This window comes from Sorex araneus, chromosome 5 (genome assembly GCF_027595985.1).
Source record: "Sorex araneus isolate mSorAra2 chromosome 5, mSorAra2.pri, whole genome shotgun sequence".
Taxonomy (NCBI): domain Eukaryota; kingdom Metazoa; phylum Chordata; class Mammalia; order Eulipotyphla; family Soricidae; genus Sorex; species Sorex araneus.
In genome coordinates this window covers 80916479-80940278 of record NC_073306.1, presented here as the reverse complement: position 1 = coordinate 80940278, position 23800 = coordinate 80916479, and the positions used below count along the sequence as shown (strand labels likewise).

Sequence of the window (23800 nt, the reverse complement as noted above, 5' to 3'; positions counted from 1 at the left end):
TTATAGTTATGTAATCCAAAGGAATTGTTGTTGGGTTTGCTTGAACTGATTGAAGAGCCTTCTGGAAAACAGATATCCCAGATTATTCTTCTTTTACTTCAGCCATTGCAAACAGGTAAGGATTTTTTTTTAATAGCTAAATTTTTTTTTAAATGTTTGCTTCCCTCTCATTATATACCATAGTCTACTATAGTCATACTTTTTTTTAAAATTTATTTATTAGTGAGTCACAGTGAGGGTACAGTTACAGATTTATACATTTTCGTGCTCATGTTTCCCTCATACAAAGTTCGAGAACCCATCCCTTCACCAGTGCCCATTCTCCACCACAAATAAACCTAGCATCCCTCCCACCCCCCTAATAGCTAAGTTTTTCTTGTTTTATCTGTATGTTGTCTCCATATTACTCTACACTGTCAACACTATGCAAATTAAGTTTATGTCTAATTATTGAGTGTTCTACTTAGACTATAATAGCAATGCCACATAGGAAGATGTCAATACCTGGTACTGAGTGGGTATTCAGTAAATACTTTGTTGAATGCTATGCTGTTTTTTATTTGGGTGAAGGTGGTTGGGGTTGACTATAACCAGTAGTGCTTAGGGTTTATGCCTGAATCTGTCCTCAGGGATATAACTCCTGGTGGTGCGAAGGGGAACCATATTGAGTGCAGGGGATTGAATCCATGTTTGGTGTGTGAAAGACAAGTACCCTGTCCACTGTACTATTGCTCTGGCTTCTTACTGTTTTGCAGATGCTGAGTTGTTTTTGCCTAACCTTCCTATCTGCAATTTAAAATCTTTTAAGAAGTTTTAAATTTTTTTTTATTTTTTGCTTTTTGGGTCACACCCGGCAATGCACAGGGGTTACTCCTGGCTTTGCACTCAGGAATGACTCCTGGTGGTGCTCAGGGGACCATATGGGATGCTGGGAATTGAACCCAGGTTGGTTGCGTGCAAGGCAAATGCCCTACCTGCTGTGCTACAACTCTAGCCCTTTTTCTATTTTGAGAATTGCCGGTATGGTGCCTGTAGTAATCAATCTGTTAGCATTGAGGTAATACTGTAACTTGTAGCATTGTAAGAATAGTGTGAGGCAGGAAACTGCACATCTTGGCATTGAATTGAGTTTGGAAATAGCAAGTTACAGCTTAAGTTTGAAACAAGTATGGAAAGAAAAGTCTCTATGCTGAGTACAAAACAATGGGCCTCTACAACAAAGCACAGGATTTTATCCATGGGAAAAGATGAATTATTTTTTACAAAACTGTTCATGATTGGGTTTTTATTTTTAATTTTATTTTATTGATTCACCATGAGATATAGTTACAAGCTTTCATGTCTGAGTTACAATCACACAAAGATCAAACACCCGTCCCTCCACCACTGCACATTACCCCCCCACCAATATCCTCAGTATACCCCCACCTTTCCCACCCTCCCACTGCCTCCATGGCAGACAATAATTCCCCATACTCTCTCTCTCTCTCTACTTTTGGGCAGCATGGTTTGCAATGCAGATACTGAGAGGTTATCATGTTTGGTCCTTTATCTACTTTTGGCACACAACTCCTTCCTGACCGATTCCTCCAACCATCATTTTCTTAGTGATCCCAGCTGCCTTCTCCCCACCCACTCATGAGGCAGGCATCCAACTATGGAGCAGTCTTCCTGGCCCTCATATCTACTGTCCTTGGGTGTTGGTCTTGTGTTAGGTTATTTTATAATCCACAAATGAGTGCAGTCCTTCTATATCTGTTCCTCACTTTCTGACTCATTTCACATAGCATGATACTTTCCATGTCTATTCACTTATAAGCAAATTTCATGACTTCATCTCTCCTAACAGCTGCATAGTATTCCATTGTGTAGATGTACCAAAGTTTCTTTAACCAGTTGTCTGTTCTCGGGCACTTGGGTTGTTTTCAGATTTTGGCTATTGTGAGCAGTGCTGCAATGAACATATAGGTACAGATTCCATTTCTACTGTGCTTTTTTGCACCCTCGGGATATATTCCCAGAAGTGGTATTGTGGGGTCATATGGAAGATCAATTTCCAGTTTTTGAAGGACTGTCTATATTTTCCAAAAAGGCTGGACCAATCGGCATTCCCACCAGCAGTGAACAAGGGTCCCATTTGTTAATCTTTGCTTCTACTTGCTTGGTCAGCGGTGTTTCATCTTTGAAGATGCCTTGAGCCTCTTGTCATGGAGGGTTTTGCCTACATTTTCTTCTGTATACCTTATGGATTCAGGTCTGATATTGAGCTCTTTAATCCATTTTCATCTGACTTAATGTGTATGGCATTAGGTAGAAGTTAGAGTCCATTTTTTTACATATAATTGTCCAGTTTTTCCAGCACCACTTGTTAAAGAGGCTTTCTTTGCTCCACTTCATATTTCTTGCTCCCTTATCAAAGATTAGGTGATTATATATTTGAGGGTCTGTGCCAGAATATTCAACTCTATTCCATTGGTCTGTGGGTCTGTCTTTATTCCAGTATCTTGCTGTTTCAATTACTACTGCTTTGTATATGGTTTGAAGTTAGGGAAGGTGATACCTCCGATCTTCTGGGAAAAGATTAACTTTTCATACAATATATAACTCAAAGTCTGACAAAACCAGAAGAGAAAGTTTGTCTTAAATGTGAATGTGTTGGGGCTGGAGTGATAGCACAGCGGGTAGGGCATTTGCCTTGCACGCAGCCGACCTGGGTTCGAATCCCAGCATCCCATATGGTCCCCTGAGCACTGCCAGGAGTGAATCCTGAGTGCAGAGCCAGGAGTAACCCCTGTGCATCGCCGGGTGTGACCCAAAAAGCAAAAAAAAAAAAAAAAAAAAGTGAATGTGTAGCTGCTTTGTATTACTTGAAGAAGTTTCAGCATCTTCTAGAAAGAAAAATCTGAAATCAGTACTCCCCATTTTTACATTGCTTTATTGTATTTAGGGTGCTTTTTCTTTTTAGTTATAATATCAAAAACATGGGAATAAATGTTTCCGTCTGAAGTGCACCCAGAGTACCTAAACAGGGGATCATGGTGCAGCTATTACAAAGTGTAACAAGATGCTTCCTTAGTTTATATACTAAGAGGTGGGGGAAAAACCCTGCCAATTAAGCTATGATATGTTGTGATTTTTAAAATATAAAAATATGTGTATCAGTTTTATATTTACTGAATTTACATTTAGCAGCATTTCCCAAAGTTTGCCATACCACCCCTCAGTGGGTGCTGGAATGATCCAGGGTGATGGTAGTTTTTTCTGGTGCTTTTGGGGGCCACTTTTGTTTATTTAAAGAAGGTAGGCTGGGGTTGGGGACACTGATTTTTCTTTTTCTTTTTTTTTTTTTTCTGAAACAGAGGAGGTGGTAGGCCAAATAGTTGGGAACTTCTGATTTAGCATAGTTAAGCCAGGTTATCTCAAGTTAACAACTTGGTCTCTGGTCTAGTGATTCAGAATCTTCGTAACAACAAGTCCTATTCAGTTGGATTAGCACTATCTACACTTTGGAGTCAGCTGTCTCTGCTTCCTGTTCCATACACTAAAGAACAAATACAAACAGATGACTATGGACTTTGTCAGTGTTGCCTGGCTTTAATAGAGTTCACTAAGCCTTTTGTGGAAGAAGTTGTCAATGACAAAGAAAACTCACTGGAAAATGCAAAGTTAAAGGAGGAGTTGCTAAAATTGTAAGTATATTTTGAAGAGCATTTCAGAGTTGACTTACTAATCTGTAGTTCAATTTTTATTTACTCCCCTAATTCCTCAGCGTCAGAGAGTGGGACTTAGCACATAAAGCAACACCAGAAACTAAGTTTGGAGCCTCATATTTATTCTGGGCATTTTACGCCACCAAGCTGTTTCTTACCCACCCCAATTTAGCTCAGTTACTTTGTTTATTTTTCAAAAAAATATAAATCTTCAGGTTTTAAATTTTAGAAGAGTAAGGAGTTCAGTTCATTTGCATACTTTTTAAAAATTAAAACCTGGGAGTCAGGGATTCATGCTATGAGTGTTCAGGATTCCAGTTTGATTCCCAGCCCTGCACAGACCCTGAGCACTGGTAGGTAACCTACAAGTAGACCGTGAGCATTGCTGGGGTGGTCCTGGTGGTCCAGCAGCACAGAGCCTGAGCACAGCACATCCTTCAGCTCTAGCATTCAACTGTCCAGCTCAGTTGGCCAAGAAGCTCTGGGAAAGGCACTTATCCTGCATGCTGTCCCCCCAGTTTGATTCCCAGCACCACATATGATCCCCCAACTAGGGTCACTTCTAAGCACAGAGCAAGAATAGCCCCTGAGCACTGCTGGATGTGGCCCCTAAACCAGTAATAGTCATTATTGCTGAAAGTTGCTCTCAGACTCCCTGGGTACTGCTTGGAGGGCCTTCTCCCCAAAATTAATAAATTAAAACCCAGTATCCACTTGTTCACCTTATATTCCATGCATTGCTTCTATTCATCATGGTAAGTGAATAATAAAGTAGAGGAAACAAATATGAGTCTTTCTATGGTGTGCTGCAGTTTTGCTCTCCCTTTGAAAGCAGCAGAAGAGAACCAGTATTGGTTCATTCAATTTGACTGAAAACCTGAACATTAACTTTCCTACAGAAACAGCAGTGAAGTAGCCCTGACTCCAGGGCAGTTCAGACTGGTGTGCATTGGCCAGTATGGCTGTCAATGGGGAGAATAGTACAAGCTAAGAAGTACTCTAAGTGTAAACTGTTTTCTTTGATTTTGAATTCTTATGATCTGAAAACTAAACTAGAACATTAGACCACCTCCAATAAATTTTTATATTAATAACACTGAGATTATTCAACTTAATTTCCCTTGATTCTTACTACATAATATGGTTACAGTGTTCTAAAATTTCATATTTGGGATTTATATTTCTTTGAATTGTCTTAGACTAGATTATTGAATTATATGGACCAATGATTTTAATTTTTTGGAGACTAAAGTAGTTTCCTATTTTGTCAGGCTAGGAAGCCTTAGCTATGTACATTTTTAACCATTATAAAACCTATTACTTTATGGAAAAAAGATACTTTAAAGAAATAGTGAATTTCCAACACCTAATTAGAGAGAGAGAACAAAAGGGAAGACCCTGCCACAGTGGCGGGGTGGGTGGGGGCAGGGGGAGATGGGATTGGGGGGGATGGGATGCTGGGTTTATTGGTGGTGGAGAATGGTCACTGGTGAAGGGATGGGTTCTCGAACTTTGTATGAAGGAAACATGAGCACGAAAATGTATAAATCTGTAACTGTACCCCCACTGTGACTCACTAATAAATAAATTAAAAATTTTAAAAAAATAATAGGAGACCTATGTAATATGAGTAATTATTAATGTCTAAATTTGTGAAAGCGCTTTAGGTTTGACAAAATTAAAAATAAATAAATAAATAAATCCTCAATTTTAGTTTTTTAAAATAAAAAAAAGAAATAGTGAATTTCTTTAATAAAGAAAAAGGCTAGTGAATACTGCATCATGGACTACTACTGGTCTTCAGTTAAACATCTTCCATTGATGGTGTCCAGATGTGGAAGTAAACCTTACCATAGAGAGTCAACTACCAGTGTTCCCAGCTTTCCCCATTACTAGGAAGAAGGATATCCTCTCACCAGTTTTACAGGTCAGTTAGTTATTGGTGCTTTTGTTAATTTTCATGTAAGATTAACTAAGATGTGTTGATATAAATTGGCCTTTCATACTTAGGCTGTGTTGTACTTAACAGCTATCTATTTCTTATCTCAGTTGTTTCAAAAGCTTGAAGTGCCCTCTGCTGACAGCTCAGTTTCTTGAACAGACTGAGGAAGCTGGAAATGATCCTTTAAGGTGTTTTGCATCTGAAATAATAGTAAGTACATCAAATTTTATCTGCTTATATAAAATATCTTGCTATATTCTCATGTATTATACATGTAAATTAATATATTAACAAAGCTGAATAAAAATTCTCATTTATATGTATTCCTGTGTTCTACTTTGTTTCTATCCTAAACTATAGAATATTTTTTCAATGGCTTACTGCACAGTGTGGACTAATGTATTTAACTTGAGCTGTGTAGTTCCACACTAGTTTTTTCCTAATTTGTCATTATATAAAATAATTTACATAATTATTTTATATATAATCCTGCTCTGCCAGCTGCTCAACAACCTCCGGGCGCACTCCATCAACCTCAAGGAGATCAACCTGAGATCGCAGATGTCCCAGGTGCTGCCCGGAGATGCAGGCAGGTGCGTGTTTTGTCAGTGTGCAGATTGTTATAACATGCCAGTCGTCCAAAAGCTTACATTGGGTAGACTGGGAACACCTGTAAAGGCGATTAGAGGTCGCTCCAAAAGTCTCCGTCCCTCTCGGAGAGCCCGGCAAGCTACCGAGAGTATCCCATCCGCACGGCAGAGCCTGGCAAGCTACCCGTGGTGTATTCAATATGCCAAAGTAACAGCAACGTTCCTCATTCCCATGATCCTAAAAGAGCCCCCAATAGGCCACTGGGCTACACTAGCACGCAACAGGGACGAATGGAGACGTTACTGGCACCCACTCAAGCAAATCGATGAACAACAGGATGACAGTGAGACAGTGATGAATTTTTTTTAATTGAGTCTTTAATTAGGTATTCTTTTACTAAAATCTTTGCTGTTTTTTCATTTCCTTAAAGTAAGTTACTAGGACAAAAATTTCTGTGCCAAACGATATTCTTACCTTTAATGCTCCTGATAATTATTTTCAATATAACTGCATAAATAAGTAAATTTTATTTCATTTTATTATTTTGGGTACCAGGGAGCAAAAACCAATTTCACACCTCAAGCATGTGCTCTTATCATTGAGCCAGATCTCCAACTCAGTAAATCTTACTTTTAAAGAAATTCAGTTTTTCACACCAAGTATTTTTTAATGTGCAGAGATGCTAGATTAGGGAAACAACATGAAATACAGAAAAATTTGTGCTTGTGATTGATAGTTTCAAGTCAGAGCTGTCATTGTAGCTGAGTCTTCTTCAGCTGTGTTTATGCGCTGCCTACATGTGGGTGCCACACAAGGGGAAAGTTGGATTAAATTAGGTTTGGACTTCTGAGAACTTGGGTGAGTTTACAAATCAGGAGAGGCGCAAAGTCGCTTGTTAAACATGTGGCAAGGGAGTGACTTTTGCCAGTCTTCTGGTCAGGGCATACTAATAATATGAGGGGCAGTGAAAGGGATTACTAGATTGTAGATTCAAAAGTATTTGACATGATATTAATTAGGCTACTAAAAGAAACAAGGAGGAAAGATAATAGACTGAATAATAATGTACTTGAAATAACATAATGGCTGGAGAACAGACAACTGAACATAGGTTCAATAATACCAGAAGGGGAAAAAGTGAGAAATGGCATGCAGATTGCTAGTAGAAATTATGATTGATAATCAAACATTGGCCTTGGATTTCTAGCCTCATGAAAGAGATTGCATGAGGATGAGTGGGAAGTGAGGGGAGATGGGGACACTGGTGATTGGTTTGGTGTTGGAATTATATCCACAAGGAATCATTAACAGTATTGTAAACAAAAATATTTTTTTAAAAAACAGGTAATTAGTTGTTGATGGTTTTGTTATTTTTCATGTAAAATTAACAGATATGTTTATATAAATTAACTAAGATAATGTTTATAGGAGTCGGAACAATGGTACAGCAGGTGGGTGCTTGCTTTGCATGGGGCCGACCTGGGTCCAATCTCTGGCGTCTTATATGGACTTTTGTGCTCTGCCAGAATGCAGAGCCAGGAGTAAGCACTGAGTACTGCTGTGTGTGAACAACAACAACAACAAAAAAACAATGCAAGTGTATGTTAAATATGTTTCAAAACATATTTAACAATTTCCAATGATGCTTGGAAATGGGGTTGCAACTTGGGGGTCAAATGAAATGAGTCTACATACACACAGATATCACCAGAATTGGGGCAGGGTGGGGGGAGGTAGAAATGGGGATTATATAAGAGGGCTTCAGGAATCTGGTAAAAGTTTGGAATGCTGAGAGAAAACGATAAAGACGGCCGGAAAGGTATTAGTGTTAAGCTCTTGGCTGAGGTTAGAAACCACAGCTGTGTGGTAATGGTCTGTGTGACTTCGCTCCAGTGTATTCAAGTTCCTGGATGTAGAAGTCGATGTGGATTGTAGCTATCCTATCAGGACTAGCATTTTATTGGGTAGATGCCATTAAAAGAAACACAGGGTATCGGTAGCTCAAATAACTAGTAATGCATTGGTTGGCTAGGGAAAGGAGGAGAGTTTGGAGGGGACACAAAGGTTCAAATGAAGGAACCACAGGACTGGAGAAGTGACAGGTAGAAAAGCAGGACTGTAGGAGAGAGGATAAGAGCTTGTGGTTGGAGTTTAGGTGTCTAATAAAGAAGAGCTCCAAATGTTAATAGAAGTCAAGGGTTTGCTGAAGTAAGTGAGATGTTAAGGTCACTAGAATTAAGAAATCAAGAACTAGGAGATGGCTTGCTAGAGGAATAACCAACATAAACCTTCCACTTTCTCAGGATCACAACTGAAGTCTAAATACAGAAAAATTGTGAGTAGGAAATCAGCATATAATAGGTAAAAACAAATAGAGTAGCATGGCTTGTATCCCAAAGGAAAAGGTGCTTTTACCTGAGAGTAAAGAATGATCCAGAAAAGCACCAAGCCTTTGCCCAAATCATACTCCATTGCTGCCTTTCCGGCTTTGCAGTGTACAGTGTGTTAGGATGAGCAACTCTCACTAGAATCAGTTGGTTTAATTACAGCAGTGAGCCAGAGTAGGGTTTCTTAAACTTCTTCACTCGAACTCTTTTCATCCAAGGAATTTTTATACCCCAAGCACCTAGGCATATAAAACAGGCGTACAAATCAAACCTTTACCTGATAATAAATCATAAATGTATTTTTATTTATTTATTTTGTTTTTGCTCAGGGGACCATATGGATGCTGGGAATCTAACCCGGGTCGGCCGCATGCAAGGCAAACGCCCTACCCACTGTGCTATTGCTCCAGCCCCATAAATGTATTTTTAAACACCCCCACTTTCAGTTTTATAACCCTGTATGGGTCTCTCTACCCACAATTTAAGCAGTTAGGAGCTAGTGCAAGCATCTAGCTCCTAACTTCTAACATCAGATGAGGTTGAGGGAGGAGGGGAGAGGTACTAGGATCTCAGTTAAAGGATCATTAAAAGCAGAAAGAGGGGGCTGGAGTGATAGCACAGCGGGTAGGGCGTTTGCCTTGCACGCAGCCGACCCGGGTTCGAATCCCAGCATCCCATATGGTCCCCTGAGCACCGCCAGGGGTAATTCCTGAGTGCAGAGCCAGGAATGACCCCTGTGCATCGCCGGGTGTGACCCAAAAAGCAAAAAAAAAAAAAAAAAGCAGAAAGAGGAAGCACAGGGCAGCCCAGAGGAGCTACAGTCAGGGTAGGAGGTGAAATGAGGGGTACTCTGTTCAGTGCTGGAAAGTAGTGGCAACTATTATGTTGATGACTTCAACCATCCTTCTGATCACACATATAATTTCGTTATACCACTGCTTGACTCTTCCAGTAGCAAAGAAACATTACTGAAAAGAGCAGACGCTACCCTGAGAAAATGGTAAAGTAGCAATTTACCATTTCAGTGTTCTTGGTCTGAGAAAGACTGATGAATGGTATATAGAAATGTGGAGGCCCAAATTTGGTTGCAAGTGGACCTCAAATATCCAGAGGAATAAAATTTAATCTAGTTCCATGATTTTTTTTTTTTAAAGACTATTTGGAAAATTTTTTTAATTTTTTATTTTTTAAAGACTCTTTGGAAAAAGCACACTTTAGTGTGAACTGAAGGGTTAAGTGAAGCTTTGTGATAGAGGACATTTGGCATTTAAGTACAGCAAATTTTTCATATGTGCTATGACAAGAATTTGCGGCTTCACAAGACTTTGAAAAATCAGGGATATATATATATAGCATCTAGTAGCTGAATAGCAGTCTCTCGTGACTGAGGATGATTTTTCTTGAGTCTTTTTTTTTTTGTATTCTCAAATGACTAATAGATCCATCTGGGATCAGCAGATTTTAACTCCCTGAAGGCTGGAAAAGTCTTTTTTTGATTTTGTAATTCCCTGTAATGTGAGGCCTAGTTCCTGACACTCAGTTATTTATTGCATAAATGACTGAACACGCAGTTTCTGTATTCCAATTCTGTTTTTGCTTTTCCTGTTGATTTCTTTATATTGTGATGACCTGTAAAAATGCTTATTTGTGGATTTTTTAACCTATATTTAACATACCTATGTCAAATTTAAATATGTCTGTCATTCTTTAAATAAGGCCATTGAAATGATATAACTCACAATTACTAAGTCATAGAACACAAACTAAAATCAATTCTTTGACTTCCGAGTTCTGGTACTTCCTAGTATACTAGAATTTCAAACAGGTTATAGGTGGAGGAATGGCCTTGCTCACTGAATTTTTTTTCCTCAGTAACAAAATACAGAACTGTAGTCCTGACTATTCAAGCATGAATGCATTTCATACTAAAATATGATAAAGCTTGCTCTTTTGGGTCATTTCCAGGGTTTTTTATCAGCAATTGGATACTCTTTCCCCAAAATGATTTCTAATCATGGAAGGAAAAAGAGGATTTGGAATTATCTTGAATTTGAAGAAGAAGAAGACAAACAATTAGCAGATGCCATGGCTTCTCTGGCATATCTAGTATTTGTACAGAGCATCAGTATTCATCAGCTTCCAATGGTTTTCAGGTAGGAATTAATATTTGGTTTTATTCATGTGTTCTAAATGGAATATAATCATGTATTTAGCTAATGCTCAACGTGATTATTAATGTAATATATCTTAAATGAAGTATAAAAAACTGTGTACTAAATGATGTTTTTTATATTGGACCCAGTAGTTGTTAAGTAGAAAAAAATATGGTAGGGGAATGTTGAAATTGATATGAGACAATAGGAACAAAGGGGGTTAAAAAGTTGATTTGGAAGCTGTTGGGACCACCCTAGATGATAAGGGAACTGTCAGTGATCTGTGTGGCATTATTTCTTCATGGCATTATTGCTCTGATCCTTATTATTTTATACTTCTGCTTTCATTTCCCTTTTAATCTAACTTACTTTCAATACACCAGAAAGTGAAGCTTTACGAATAGGTCACACCAGTATGACAACAATAGCAGGGAATGATCATGCTGAGCAAGATCTGAGTGTTAAAAGTAGGTGAAGGAATATTCTTGATAACCTTTCAGTATCATTTTGCAAAGCACTATACCCAAAATGGGGGGGGCAAGGAAGGAGAGAGAGAGGGAGGAAGGGAGGGAAGAAGGGAAGGGGGAAGGAGAGGCAGAGGTGGGTGGGGGGTGATGGGAGGGAACCTGGCGACACTGGTGCTGGGAAATGTACACTGGTGGAGGGGATGGGTGTTGGAATACTGTATGATTGAAATCTAATCATGAGCAGCTTTGTAAGGGTCCATCTCACAGTGATTCAATAAAAAAGTAAAAAAAGAAAAGATCACACTAAATACTCTTCAGTGGCTTCTGACTGCTCTAAAATGAGTCTAAATGCCTGCACATAAGACAAACTTATGCTTGATGCATTCTTTGTGTATCATAATTTATATCCTACTATACCTCATATTATTTACTGTGCTTCCGTAACAAACCCTTTCATTTCTTGTTCAAATGTATCTTTCACATTTTTGGAATAGAGACTTTGTATACACTTAGAATATAATTAGAATCATCTTTGTCCTTAAATATTGCTTTTTGAGGAAAGTTTTCTCTTCCCAATTCAGAGTTACTTTATTCTTTTTTCATAAAGTTTATCTAAATTATTTAAAAAGTAGGTATATAATAGTATAACACCTTACAATGTTTTAAGTCTATGATAAGAATTATACATTAATTGGGGCTGGAGCAATAGTACAGTGGGCATTTGAGCGATAGCACAAAGGGTGTTTGCCTTGCACGTGGTCGACCCAGGTTCGATTCCCAGCATCCCATATACATGGCATCATTCTGATCTCTACCTTAATGGTTGTAGTGTTTTTCCTCTATACATGTCTCTGTCCACATTTTCTCTGTTTTTTTTTTTTTTGAGGTTCTTATTGGTTTGAGGCAATACCTATTTCTACCTTTTCAATAAGAACAGAAATCATATGGAACGCTTAGGAAGCTAAGTAATGACCTCAACTTGATTAGTTTTATAAAGACTTTTCACCTCTAAGAAAGATCATATTCTGAAGTATTAGATGTTAGGACTCCAACATATCTTTTTTTGAGGGAAACACAATTGTCTCTATAACTCTATTTAAGGTATATATAATTTTTTTGTCTATTTTAGCCCACTGTACCTTTTGCAATTTAATATGGCGCATATTGAAGTCTTTTTGCAAAGGTAAGACCATTTAGACAGCATCTTAGAATTAAACAGTGATATTAAACTTGTCTTAGGATCGGGAAAGATTACCTTTCCTATGCTAGACCATAATGAAATATATAGTCATTTTTATAAAATGGTGATGCAGATATTCACAAGAGACAGAAATGAGTCAAAGAGGGCTTACCGAAAGATCTCTTTTTAAGCTCAAGATATTAGTAAACGGGTGGGGGTGGTGGGAGGGATACTGGGAACATTGGTGGAGGAAAATGGGCATTGGATGGATGGATGGATGGATGGATGGGTAAATGATCACTGTATGACTGAAATGCAAACACGAAAGTTTATAAATTTGTACCTCACGGTTATTCACTAATAAAAATTTTTTTAAAAAGATATTAGTAAACTATTGTTTTTATAAGGGCATTTTACAGTTTTTTTGTTTTTGAGGTTTCTTCCCCATTTCAGAAGTTGGTAAATGCAAACACCTCTGTCCCACTTCAACCTCTTGCATCTAAGGAAAAGTGGTCCAAAAAATTCAGCTAAGTTTTTGTTTCATGGTCATACTCTGAACTGCATCAGAAGCAAGGAGTTGTCTTGACTCCAACTTTTATAACTTAGACTGTTCACAGTGTATCACCCAGAAACTTCTCACTTGAGGTGTTGGGTGACAAAGCTTTTTTTTAAAGTAACAAAATAACAGGCATGCATAATTTTTCTAGACAGATATTTTAAAATGTTTCAAAACTGTTGTGCTCATTTTACTAAATTAGACCATTTTCTTTGTTGTACCATGATTTTTTTTTTGTATATTTTTGTTGTATCATTCGAGCTCAGTTAGGGCCATTTATTACTTTCCTCAAAGAAAACTAGTGAGAGTTTTCTTATCAATCTCAGCTTTTCCCTAGTGAAGGAAGATTTGTAACATGGCAAATATCCAAAACCTTTGCCTACAAAGCAGAAATTTTCAGTGGTCACCTGGCAGAAGTAGTCATTAAACCTGTAAATTAATTTTTATTATGCATGTGTAAAAGATTTTATATTCTTACTTAGTTTCTATTTTATTCATACAGTGAAAATGCATAATGAATTTGAATTTTAACTCATGTCCTTGAAGATTTTCAAACTATTTGGACATTGAGCCAAAATACCACCATCAATTCTTTGCATGGTTAAAACCTGGAACCTGGAGTATTTTTTTTTCCCCATGGAAATGACAAATGTAGTTATCAGAAACCTTCTAAAAATATAACATATATAAAGCATTCAATTCTTAGTAAACATACATTGGACAAATTTCTGGAATTATGTTATATGTGCTATAATTATATACTGTATAATATTGGGTCAAGTGTAATTGCTTTCTTAGCACTTGGTATTGAAGATCTACTGATTTAACAACAGGAAATAAATCCTGAGTAGTTTAGAATCTGGCCAGATTTGGATGTTACTAACCTAAGTAAAAAAACAAAAGCTGGATTAAAAATTCTAAGTTTGAACTGGAGAGATATTACAGTGAATAGGGCACTTACCTTGCATACAGCTGACTTGGGTTCAGTCTGGTGCCTGGGGCCCCAGGAGTGCTCCTTGAGTACAGAGCCAGGAGAAATCCCTGAGCACAGCTGGGTTAACCCACTCTCACCCAAAAAAGCCAAGTCCTTCAATAGAATCTCTCCTTAATAATACGTATTTTGAATTTCTAAATTCAAAGGTATTTTTTATCTTTCCTAAAATGAATTATGGTAAAGCTACTTAGAAAATCATATTGATAAATTTTAATGTTCTCTTCCAGAACAGAAGAATCTGTTTTCTCAAAAGGCTTGGTAAGCTTCCATTTTTGTTTGTACCCATTAAAATTTAAATATAATGATGTCAACAATCATTATTGGACTAGAGTGATAACACAGCAGATAGGGCGTTTGCCTTGCACCTGGCCAACCCAGGTTCTGTTCCCCTGTCCCTCTCGGAGAGCCCGGCAAGCTGCCAAGAGTTTCCCACCCACACGGCAGAGACTGGCAAGCTACCCGTGGTGTATTCGATATGCCAAAAACAGTAACAGCAAGTCTCACAATGGAGATGTTACTGGTGCCCACTTGAGTAAATCGATGAACAACGAGATGATAGTACTACAGTGCAGATGTCAACAAATACAACAGATACAACTAATAAAATACATATGTATCTTAATCTAGGATCTGTTGGAGAATGGCTTATTGAGGCTAGAAGACAACAGTCTACTGCACCACTATTTAGAAATCAAGAGTTTTCTTACAGTACCTCAGGTAAGTAAAATACAATTTCTTATATTGAAAGTTGCCCCTTTGTTACTTCCATATGAAATAAAGGTGTATTTTTTACTCCTTCCCCACTTTGTTTGCATCCTTTATAAATTCTAATCCCATGCTCTCTGTTCGAACTTTCTGTGATGATAGGTGGAACTGTTCTTTTATTTGTGTAGTATAGAAAGCCACAAGGCACACTGAACACTTGAATGTTGCTAGAGTTACTAAGGAACTGACTTAAATTTTTTAACTTAAATTGTAGATAGTATTATGCGGCAAGTGATGACCATATTTGACAGTATAGCATCAAGTTCAAAAACATAACTTTTCAAACAGTACTCAATGAGGGAGCAAGACTCAAAGGAGTGGGTGGTTAAGATGCTTTCCAAATTCTTGGTCGTGGAGTACTTGGCTCAGCTGGGTGCACTCATTCTGGCTGCTGGAGTTGTGTGTAGCATGTTCCTGGGTTGGGGCCACTTGTACACTTTGGAATGATCCCTAAAAATCCTGTGAGACAGAGACTGACTGGAACTGAAGCAAGCATCTTAGGAGAGAGTGGGGAGTATAAAATGACTTTTGTGGTTCAAAATGACAAAGATAAGAAAATTTGCCTACAAGCAAATTCAAAGGAGAAACCCTCAATTGCTTAAACAGTGGGAATACTGTTGCCAACCCAAAGTGGTAGTCAAAGCTCCCGATGAAGAAAGACTGGTAGAATTGCTGACACATGCAAAAATGTTTGGATTGATTGTAACTTTAATCCAAGATGCTGGATTTACTTCAAATTGCACCAGGCACTCAAACTGTCCTGGGAATTGGTCCGGGACCTGTAGACCTAATTGACAAAGTCACTAGCTACCGGCAACTTTACTAGAAGAAATTTTATATGTTGATGGTTTTACCACCAAATGCTGTCAATTTCTAATAATAAAAGCAAAAATTTTTTTTAAAGCCATTTTGTTTTACTGTTAACCCTTCTTCTTTAACAGTTTGTTTTGTATGGACCTTTGGAAATGAAATTCTTTTACCCTTTAGCTTAGAAAATTCCTTTTTAGCTTCAGGAACTTAGAAAAATCTTAACGAAGATAATGCACTCATTAACTAAAAAAGACATTTTCCCCCTTCTGTTTTGCTTAGCATGACTTTTTTAGTTATATCAAAGTAGGTCCTTAGATGTCCATGTCAAACTAAGTAGAAAAACATGACTTTTCAATAGTATGTTAATCTTGATTTTTTGAAGGATGGAATTGTATTGTATTTCTGCCTGTTTGACTTTTCTAGTCATACTAGACATAATTGAAAATTATCATCACTTCTGAGTACACTTTGTGAACACAAAAAAAGGATTGTCCTTTTGCTTGCTAACAAAAATCTTAGAATTTACTATGTTAAATCTTAGAATTTACTACTATATCTTCTATAGCACATCTATGAACTTTTAGTAATCACTATTGATAATATAGTTATTTGTATTCTAAGTAATCTAAGTCTGAATTGAAGTTTTTCTTTTTAATTTTCAGAGTTTAGTCAAAATAATGACACTTTGCCCCATTGAGACATTGGTATGTAAATATTTTGGGACTTAAATGAGTTATAGTAAGAAATTTTAGTAAATATTTTTTATTCATTTTATGTATCAGTGACATTTTTTTCCATTTCAGAGGAGAAAAGGGTTAGCTATGCTGCAGTTGTATATAAACAAGTTGGATTCACAAGGCAAACATACATTATTTAGGTATGTATCACATATGGTTGGTTAAACACAAAATTAATGACACTGAATGAATTATTCCAGACATTTCAATATGTTTTTGTAAGTAAGTCATATCTACTTGGAAACCGTATTATAATGCTGTATTATGGAGGGTACACAAACAACTAGTCAAGTATAATTGACATGTATGTGCATGAATTGTCTCTATTTTGATTCACTTAACTAAAATACTCCAAAATTAAGACTTAAAATATTGTTTCTGCTTAAACTACATATATCAATAATTTTCACAGTTGAAGTGAATGGCTTTGGAGTTAAAATTTCTACAGGCTTTTATAATAGAGCTTTTTAACAGTGTTGAGGGCGGAAACATTCTAGGACCCAACTGGGGCTGGCAAGACAATACAGCAGGTAAGCCAGTTGCCTTGCATTCAGCTGATCTGTGTTCAGTGCTTGGTACCACATATGTTTCCTTAGCCCCGGCAGTAGTGATCCCTGACAGAGCCAGGAGTAAGCACTAAGCATTGCCCAAACTGCCCTCCTCCATCCCCAGACCCCCAAAAATGATTTGCTCCTTAGCAGCACCCCCATCCCCAGTTTAAAAAACAGGCAAATATTCTCTATCTTTCTAAGAAATCTCCATTTTCTCTGAGGCTAGTCCTATAGAGTTTCCTTTCTCTGCAGTTAAATTAGCCTAAATTAGGTAGAGCAAGCTCATTGATTACCTTGCTAATATCTTCACTGTGGTTTTGTATTTCTAGAAATGAACACATGACTTCTTAGCATAAGTAAAACTTTCATCTTTATAATGCAGTTAGGATCATTTCAAAGAGAATTTTGCTTTTTAGGTGCTTATTGAATACAAGTAATCACTCAGGTGTGGAGGCCTTTATTATTCAAAATATCAAAAATCAAACCGATTTGTCTTTAAAGGTAAGAGCATAACTATAGTGTCAATTATCAATTTTTATTTTAAGATGTATTTACTCATTTTGAGGGCGCATCCATGTGAATTTTTTTCAGTGGGAGGGACTTTCAAAGGCTATTCACCAGGCTTGGGGAGCCATGTAATGACAAAGAATCAAACTTAAGATCTTGCACTTGTGCTCTGTCACCTGAGCCTCACTCTGCCCCCTTTGAACTTCTTACATCATGACTGGTGTTAGGGAATATATTTCCCCCCATTTCTGTGATCTCTTTTTTAAAATAATCATAGTTATACAGTTTTACTAGCTAGAGATTTAAATAATATTAATTTTTTGAGCTAATAGGAATTCTTTTAGTTTTGCTGTATATGCATAAAAAAGACTTTCTCCTGCACCCACTATACAATTCTTCTTGACCACTGGTTCAAATTTTTTTTTTCTTTTTCGGTCACACCCAGCAATGCTCAGGAGTTACTCCTGGCTTTGTACTCAGGAATCACTCCTGGCGGTGCTTGGGGGACCATATCGGATGCCGGGGATCGAACCCGGGTCGGCCGCGTGCAAGGCAAACGCCCTACACGCTGTGTTATCGCTCCGGCCCCACTGGTTCAAATTTTGAAGAATTTAATTTTTGCTTCCACATGCTTAGGCCAAACCTCATGCATGAGCGGCTGTGCGACAAATCACCATAAAGGGAAATATATATATATGCCTCTCGGAGAGCCTGGCAATCTACCAAGAGTATCCCACCTCCACGGAAGAGCCTGGCAAGCTCCCCGTGTTGTATTCAATATGCCAAATACAGTAACAATAACAGGTCTCATCCCCTGACCCTGAAAAGAGCTTCCAATCATTGGGAAAAACGAGTAAGGAGAGGCTGCTAAAATTTCAGGGCTGGGATGAATGGAGATGTTACTGGTACCTGCTTGAATAAATAGATGAACAACGGGATGACAGTGATACAGTGCATAAAATATTGATTAAAAACTTGATTCTAAGTTGTTTGGAATAGTCACTTTATATATGAAACAGCGATTGTGCAATGGATTTTTCACACTGAAAGGGGTTGTTCCTGGTGTCAAACTAGTGAATGGAAGAATGAAAATCTAAGAAAATAAAAGTATAAAAGTATTCTAGTGAAAGAAGAGAAGTTTAAAAATATATCTTTGAACTAGAATGATAGTACAGTCGGTAGGGCACATGCCTTGCACTCATCAGACTCAAGAGCCCTTCATGGAGTGATCCCTGAGCACAGTTGGGTATAATCCAAAACCAAATATTTGTGTGTGTATTTGTGTGTATAGTTTATTTTTATACTATATAGCTATTAGGAAATGGATGAATTTATCAAGCTATTACGATTTTTTTCTTTTGCTTTTCAGACACCATCTAACAGTAAGTGGTTTACTGGACCACAATTGATATCGCTTCTAGATTTGGTACTCCTTCTTCCAGAGGGTGCTGAAACAGATCTTCTGCAAAACTCAGATAGGTGAGGGGACCATTACTAAGTATGACAGTAAAATTAGAACCTCTGCTTAGGGATTCTACCGTAAAAAAGTATTTTCCTGTGATTTTATGATCTGGTTAATTCATAGAATTACTTCATATTTAAGTAGATGCTAATTACTTAAAATTAGTAATTCTTAGAAAGATAAAGTTCTTGGGCTGGAGCAATAGCACAGTGGGTAGGGTGTTTGCCTTGCATGCAGCCGACCTGGGTTCAATGTTGGATGGGAAGTAGCATCCCATATGGTCCCCCGAGCACCACCAGGAGTAACCCCTGTGCATCGCTGGGTGTGATCCAAAAAGAAAAAAAAAAAAAGTTCTTCTTATCATAGTATGATCAGCATATTATTTTGTACCTTTGACTACCAAGTATTTTGATACAGTTTATAGAGATCTGTAACTGCAACATTGGTGACCAACACTATCACCTATGTGATTTAGTAAGGGCTTAAGTTGGGTATTATCGTATTTTCCAGGACATTGTTTCTTTGAGGGGCCAATATAACGTGATTTCACATTCAGTATACTAGAATGATGCAAAGAAATAATTTTACACATTTATAAAAAATCCTAAAATTCAGGAAGCAAGTGATAATACTCACAAATATGAAGATTAGCAAGGCTCAAGAAAAAAACAGAATAGTAATCTTCAGTTATATTTTGTGAATTCACATAGAGAAGAGCAGTTATATAAATCTGTACTGTAAGTAATAAATTCATATATTTTTCATTAACAGGATAATGGCTTCATTAAATTTATTGAGGTATTTGGTTATCAAAGATAATGAAAAAGACAATCAAGTAAGTGAACTTTATTTTTAAACTGAAAATAAATTCAGATTGCATAGGGAATGTTTTTAATTTTCTTATCAATTTTTAAACCAGAATTTAATATCTTATCCTAATACAAAGGCTGAAATAAGTACCAGTAATTATTCTGAAACTGACTGCCTCATATCTAGCTTCCCTTTCCTGGTGTGTTTATGCTGTCTTGTCAGAGGATTGCTGAGTTCTTTTGGGTAGGTAAGTTCCAGACCTAAGTTAACTAACATTTTGGAACTCAACATTATTTGGAGTCTTAAGTTGCCTTCATCTGTCACTGATGACTTAAGTCTGAGCTGTATAAAACAGTAATCATCTGACATTTTATTATCGCCTCAGCAGACATGAAAAATTGAAGCATTTTCAACACTAAAACTGAATTTGTTAATGACACCTTTTGGATAATGCGTAGGAAGCTGAATATCTTTTTTAAATAGTATATCATTAGAAGTATTCAATAAATAGAAAACTATTTAAGGGAGATTTATCATACAGTAAAATTAGTTTCTTTTTGACTTCTTTCTGTCTACCCTACTTTTTACTAACTGCTTCTCCTATATTTCATCTCTAGTAACTATAACTACCTGAACTCATTTTTCATTTTTTTGTTTTGGTTTCTGGGCCATACCTGGTGGTCCTCAGGGCTTACTCCTCGCTCTGCAATCAGAGATCACATCTGGAAGGGGACGGGGGACATTATGTGGTGTTGGGGATCGAACCCAGGTTGGTTGTGTGCAAAGCAAGTTCCCTACCTATCAGACTATCTCTTCAGCCTGCTAAATCCAATGTTTCTCTTTTATTTTGTGGCTATACCCAGTGGGGCCAAGGTCTTAGTCCTGGGTCTACGCTCAGGGGTCACTCCTGGCAGTGCTTAGGGGATCATATGTGATGTGGGAGATAGAACAGGAGTTGACCTTTACCTATCACTCTTCTCTTATTTTTTTAATTTAATTAATTAATTTTTTAAATTGAATCACCATGAGAAAAGTTACAAAGCTTTCAGGTTTAAGTCTCAGTCATACAATGATCAAGCACTCATCCCTTCACCAGTGCACGTGTTCCACCACCAAGAACCCCAGTATACCCTCCCTCCACCCCAAACCTGCCAGTGTGGCAGATGATTTTCACTTTAATCTCTCTTTACTTCAATTACATTCAATATTTCAACAGAAAACTCACTATTATTATTTGGAATTTTTCCCCAACAATCAGACCTGCTGAAAAGGCCTCATTTGATAATATGTTTTCCATTGCTGAGAATGAAGAGCATATGGTTTTGGATTTCTGGTATTTAGTAATTAAGTCCAGAGAAATTTCTGCCAGAAGTCGCATCACTGCAAGCTCGTACCTCTGTTTAGTGGGTTCTAAAAGATGGCGGTCGCCATGCCCCCCCAAAAGGAAAGACCAAGAGAGAAAAACCTTTCCCCTTCTGGGGCGGCATGGGGGCATAGCTTAGTTCACAGTCTAGAGCCATTTCTGCAAGAAGCCCTTGGGGGCGAAATCAGTTAGTGGGCCTCCAGGATCATGGTTGCTCAGGAACGGAGGAGCCATTCGTGTGTGGCTGTTTGGGGTCTCATCTGGGCCTCACTCTTATTTTTTGATGCATTTCAAAGCCAACTATAAACATCAGCATACTTTATCCTACATAGGTCAATATATATTAGAGTAATACTTTTCTGTACTTTGACTTTAACGTAAAATTTATATTAAAATTTATTAAAAATGCACGTTCAATATTTTATCAGATGTACAGTTTTATGTGATCAAATCTGTTATACAAATTTATGTTATCAAATATAGAATGTAACTATCATCATAAGAAGTTCCCTCTGTCCCTTTTCAGTTAATTCTGACCTTATTGCTCCATGCTCATTCTCCCTGCCAATATTAACCACTATTCTGGCCAAGTGCTTTGTATCATGTATTCCTCACCACAGTAAATATATCTTAATATTTACATTTCATAGATAATGTAAGTACAGGAAATGCCTTTCACAAGTGCACATCTCTAGTGGATGGCAAGATAGTCATGGCCTTAAGGAGTAGTCTGAACCTTCTAAGTCATGAACTACGTCTGATTCCCAAAGTAGCTTGTACTATGAAATGTAAATAGTAAGATGTATTTACTGTGGTGAGGAATACATGATACAAAGTACATCTTGGTTGATTGACTTTATAATGTATTTATTCAGATGTAATACTTTGATAAGTTTTCATCTAGGCACTCCACTTAAGTCTTGAGAAGTTGGATGATAATGTTTAAAACAATTTGGATCTCCCACTTCAACTTATTAAACATTGAAATCATGAGTAGTAGTGTTAAAAAAAATGATGGATGGAGGGATTACTCAGGGTGGGAGATGTGTGCTGAAAGTGGACAAAGGACTGAACATGATGACCTCTCAGTATCTGTATTATAAACCATAATGCCCCAAGTAGAGAGTGAGAAGGAAAGTGCCTGCCATAGAGGCGGGGGTGGGGTGCTGTGGAGTGGGGGTGGCAGGAGGGATACTGGAGACATTGATGGTATTGATGATGGAAAATAGACACTCGTGGAGGGATGGATGTTTGATCACTGTATGACTGAAACTCAATCATGAAAGCTTTTTAACTATCTCATGGTGATTTGAAAAAAAAAAACAGTAGGGATTATACATGCAAAAAAAAAGAAAGATGATTGAAAGCTCTTAAAATTATTAATGAACTCATCCAGAAGTCATAAAGTACATCATGCAATGACTTAAAAATATGACTGTTTCACCAAAAAATGCAGTGTATTATAATAAACTTGATGATTTTCACCAAAAAAATTTTAAAAATCACAATTTAGGAAAAATAATGGGTAAAATCAAGTAGATATGAAAGATATGGTTATATAATCAGAAGGTGAGGAATAATTATGACCTATGCACTATAACTACAGAATTACTGTGATTGTTGGGGCTGGAATGATAGTATTACAAGTAGGGCGTTTGCCTTCCACTCAATGCCCTCCACTCTTCTGACCTGGTTTCGATCCCCAGCATCCCATATGGTCCCACGAACACACAAGGAGTAATTCCTGCGCTCAGAACCAGGGCGAACCCCTGACCATCGCTGGGTATGACCCCCCAAATTACTATGATTCATAACATTTAAGGAATCCTACCAATAACAGAGAACATGAAGTATGAGAATTAAATTGAGGGTTTGGAATGTGGCTTATTGGTAAAACTTATGCCTTGCATGCTTGAGGACCTGAGTTTGATCCCCAGTACAACCAAGAATATTAATTTAAAAAAAAAAATGAGGCTGAGGAGATAGCTTTAGTTGGGAGATGTGCCTAACATGGGCAATTCAGTCCTTGACAGCACATACCCTCCTCACACCACCACTGGGCATAACCCTGTTGCCAACTCCCTCATTCTTCCCCAGCCAGCACTGGGTGTAATCCTGGGAGCACCACTAGGCCAAGCATACCTATGCACTACCCTATGTGGCCCCTAAAAGAAAAAAAGAAGGAAAAAAAATGTCAGTTTTTATCAGCAGAGCTGGAGATTCAAGGTTCAGGAAGAGTGACATGAAACATAAGTGTGGGAGAAAGTGCCTATAACTTACGCTGAGATAGAGACATGAAGTAGTAGAGACAGGAGGAAAATGACTTATGAAAAGAATAAGCCAGTTGACAGTAACCAAAAATAGCAGGAAAAGAAAGGATTATTCATTTATGAGTCACTTGTATTGAAATGATTCTGTTCTTATTTAATTTTCCTATAAACCTGATTTCTTTTCAGCTTTTCATCTAGCCACTCTCTCAGCACTCATTACTTGTCAGAAATAAGTACTTGTAGGAGTCCTTTTGAACAAAGGGATCCGTAATTCAGCATTACTAGAGTATCATTTTACTTCTCCTTTAATCAACATTCTCTTTAATTAACATTCCATTTAAGAAGCTGTCATTTGTTGATTAACCCCGACAGACAGATTTGCCTCTCTTTTAAACATATGGCCTAATGTAAGAGCACTGAGAGAAATTCTTTCATAATGAACAGACTCTTATACTGTCTGAGGGATCTCAGGTTGCCATTTCAGATTGAGTTTTCTCGCTAATTTTCCTGGGATGATAATTCTTACTTGCATGTCAGTACTTTGG

General features: G+C 37.5%; 1 protein-coding gene and 1 pseudogene across 1 annotated transcript in view; both read left to right on the top strand.

Moving 5' to 3' along the window:
- The window catches only part of GLMN (glomulin, FKBP associated protein), a 47122-nt gene that overhangs the window by 9587 nt on the left and 13735 nt on the right, over nucleotides 1–23800 (top strand). The window contains exons 5-16 of the mRNA XM_055138509.1: nucleotides 7–115; nucleotides 3449–3689; nucleotides 5760–5862; nucleotides 10596–10783; nucleotides 12380–12433; nucleotides 14208–14238; nucleotides 14608–14697; nucleotides 16218–16259; nucleotides 16359–16432; nucleotides 17260–17344; nucleotides 18720–18829; nucleotides 19584–19647. Of these exons, the coding sequence (XP_054994484.1) occupies nucleotides 7–115; nucleotides 3449–3689; nucleotides 5760–5862; nucleotides 10596–10783; nucleotides 12380–12433; nucleotides 14208–14238; nucleotides 14608–14697; nucleotides 16218–16259; nucleotides 16359–16432; nucleotides 17260–17344; nucleotides 18720–18829; nucleotides 19584–19647 (1191 nt within the window). The remainder of the gene's footprint in view (nucleotides 1–6; nucleotides 116–3448; nucleotides 3690–5759; nucleotides 5863–10595; nucleotides 10784–12379; nucleotides 12434–14207; nucleotides 14239–14607; nucleotides 14698–16217; nucleotides 16260–16358; nucleotides 16433–17259; nucleotides 17345–18719; nucleotides 18830–19583; nucleotides 19648–23800) is intronic.
- LOC101550637 (peptidyl-tRNA hydrolase 2, mitochondrial-like) lies at nucleotides 15076–15571 on the top strand (annotated as a pseudogene).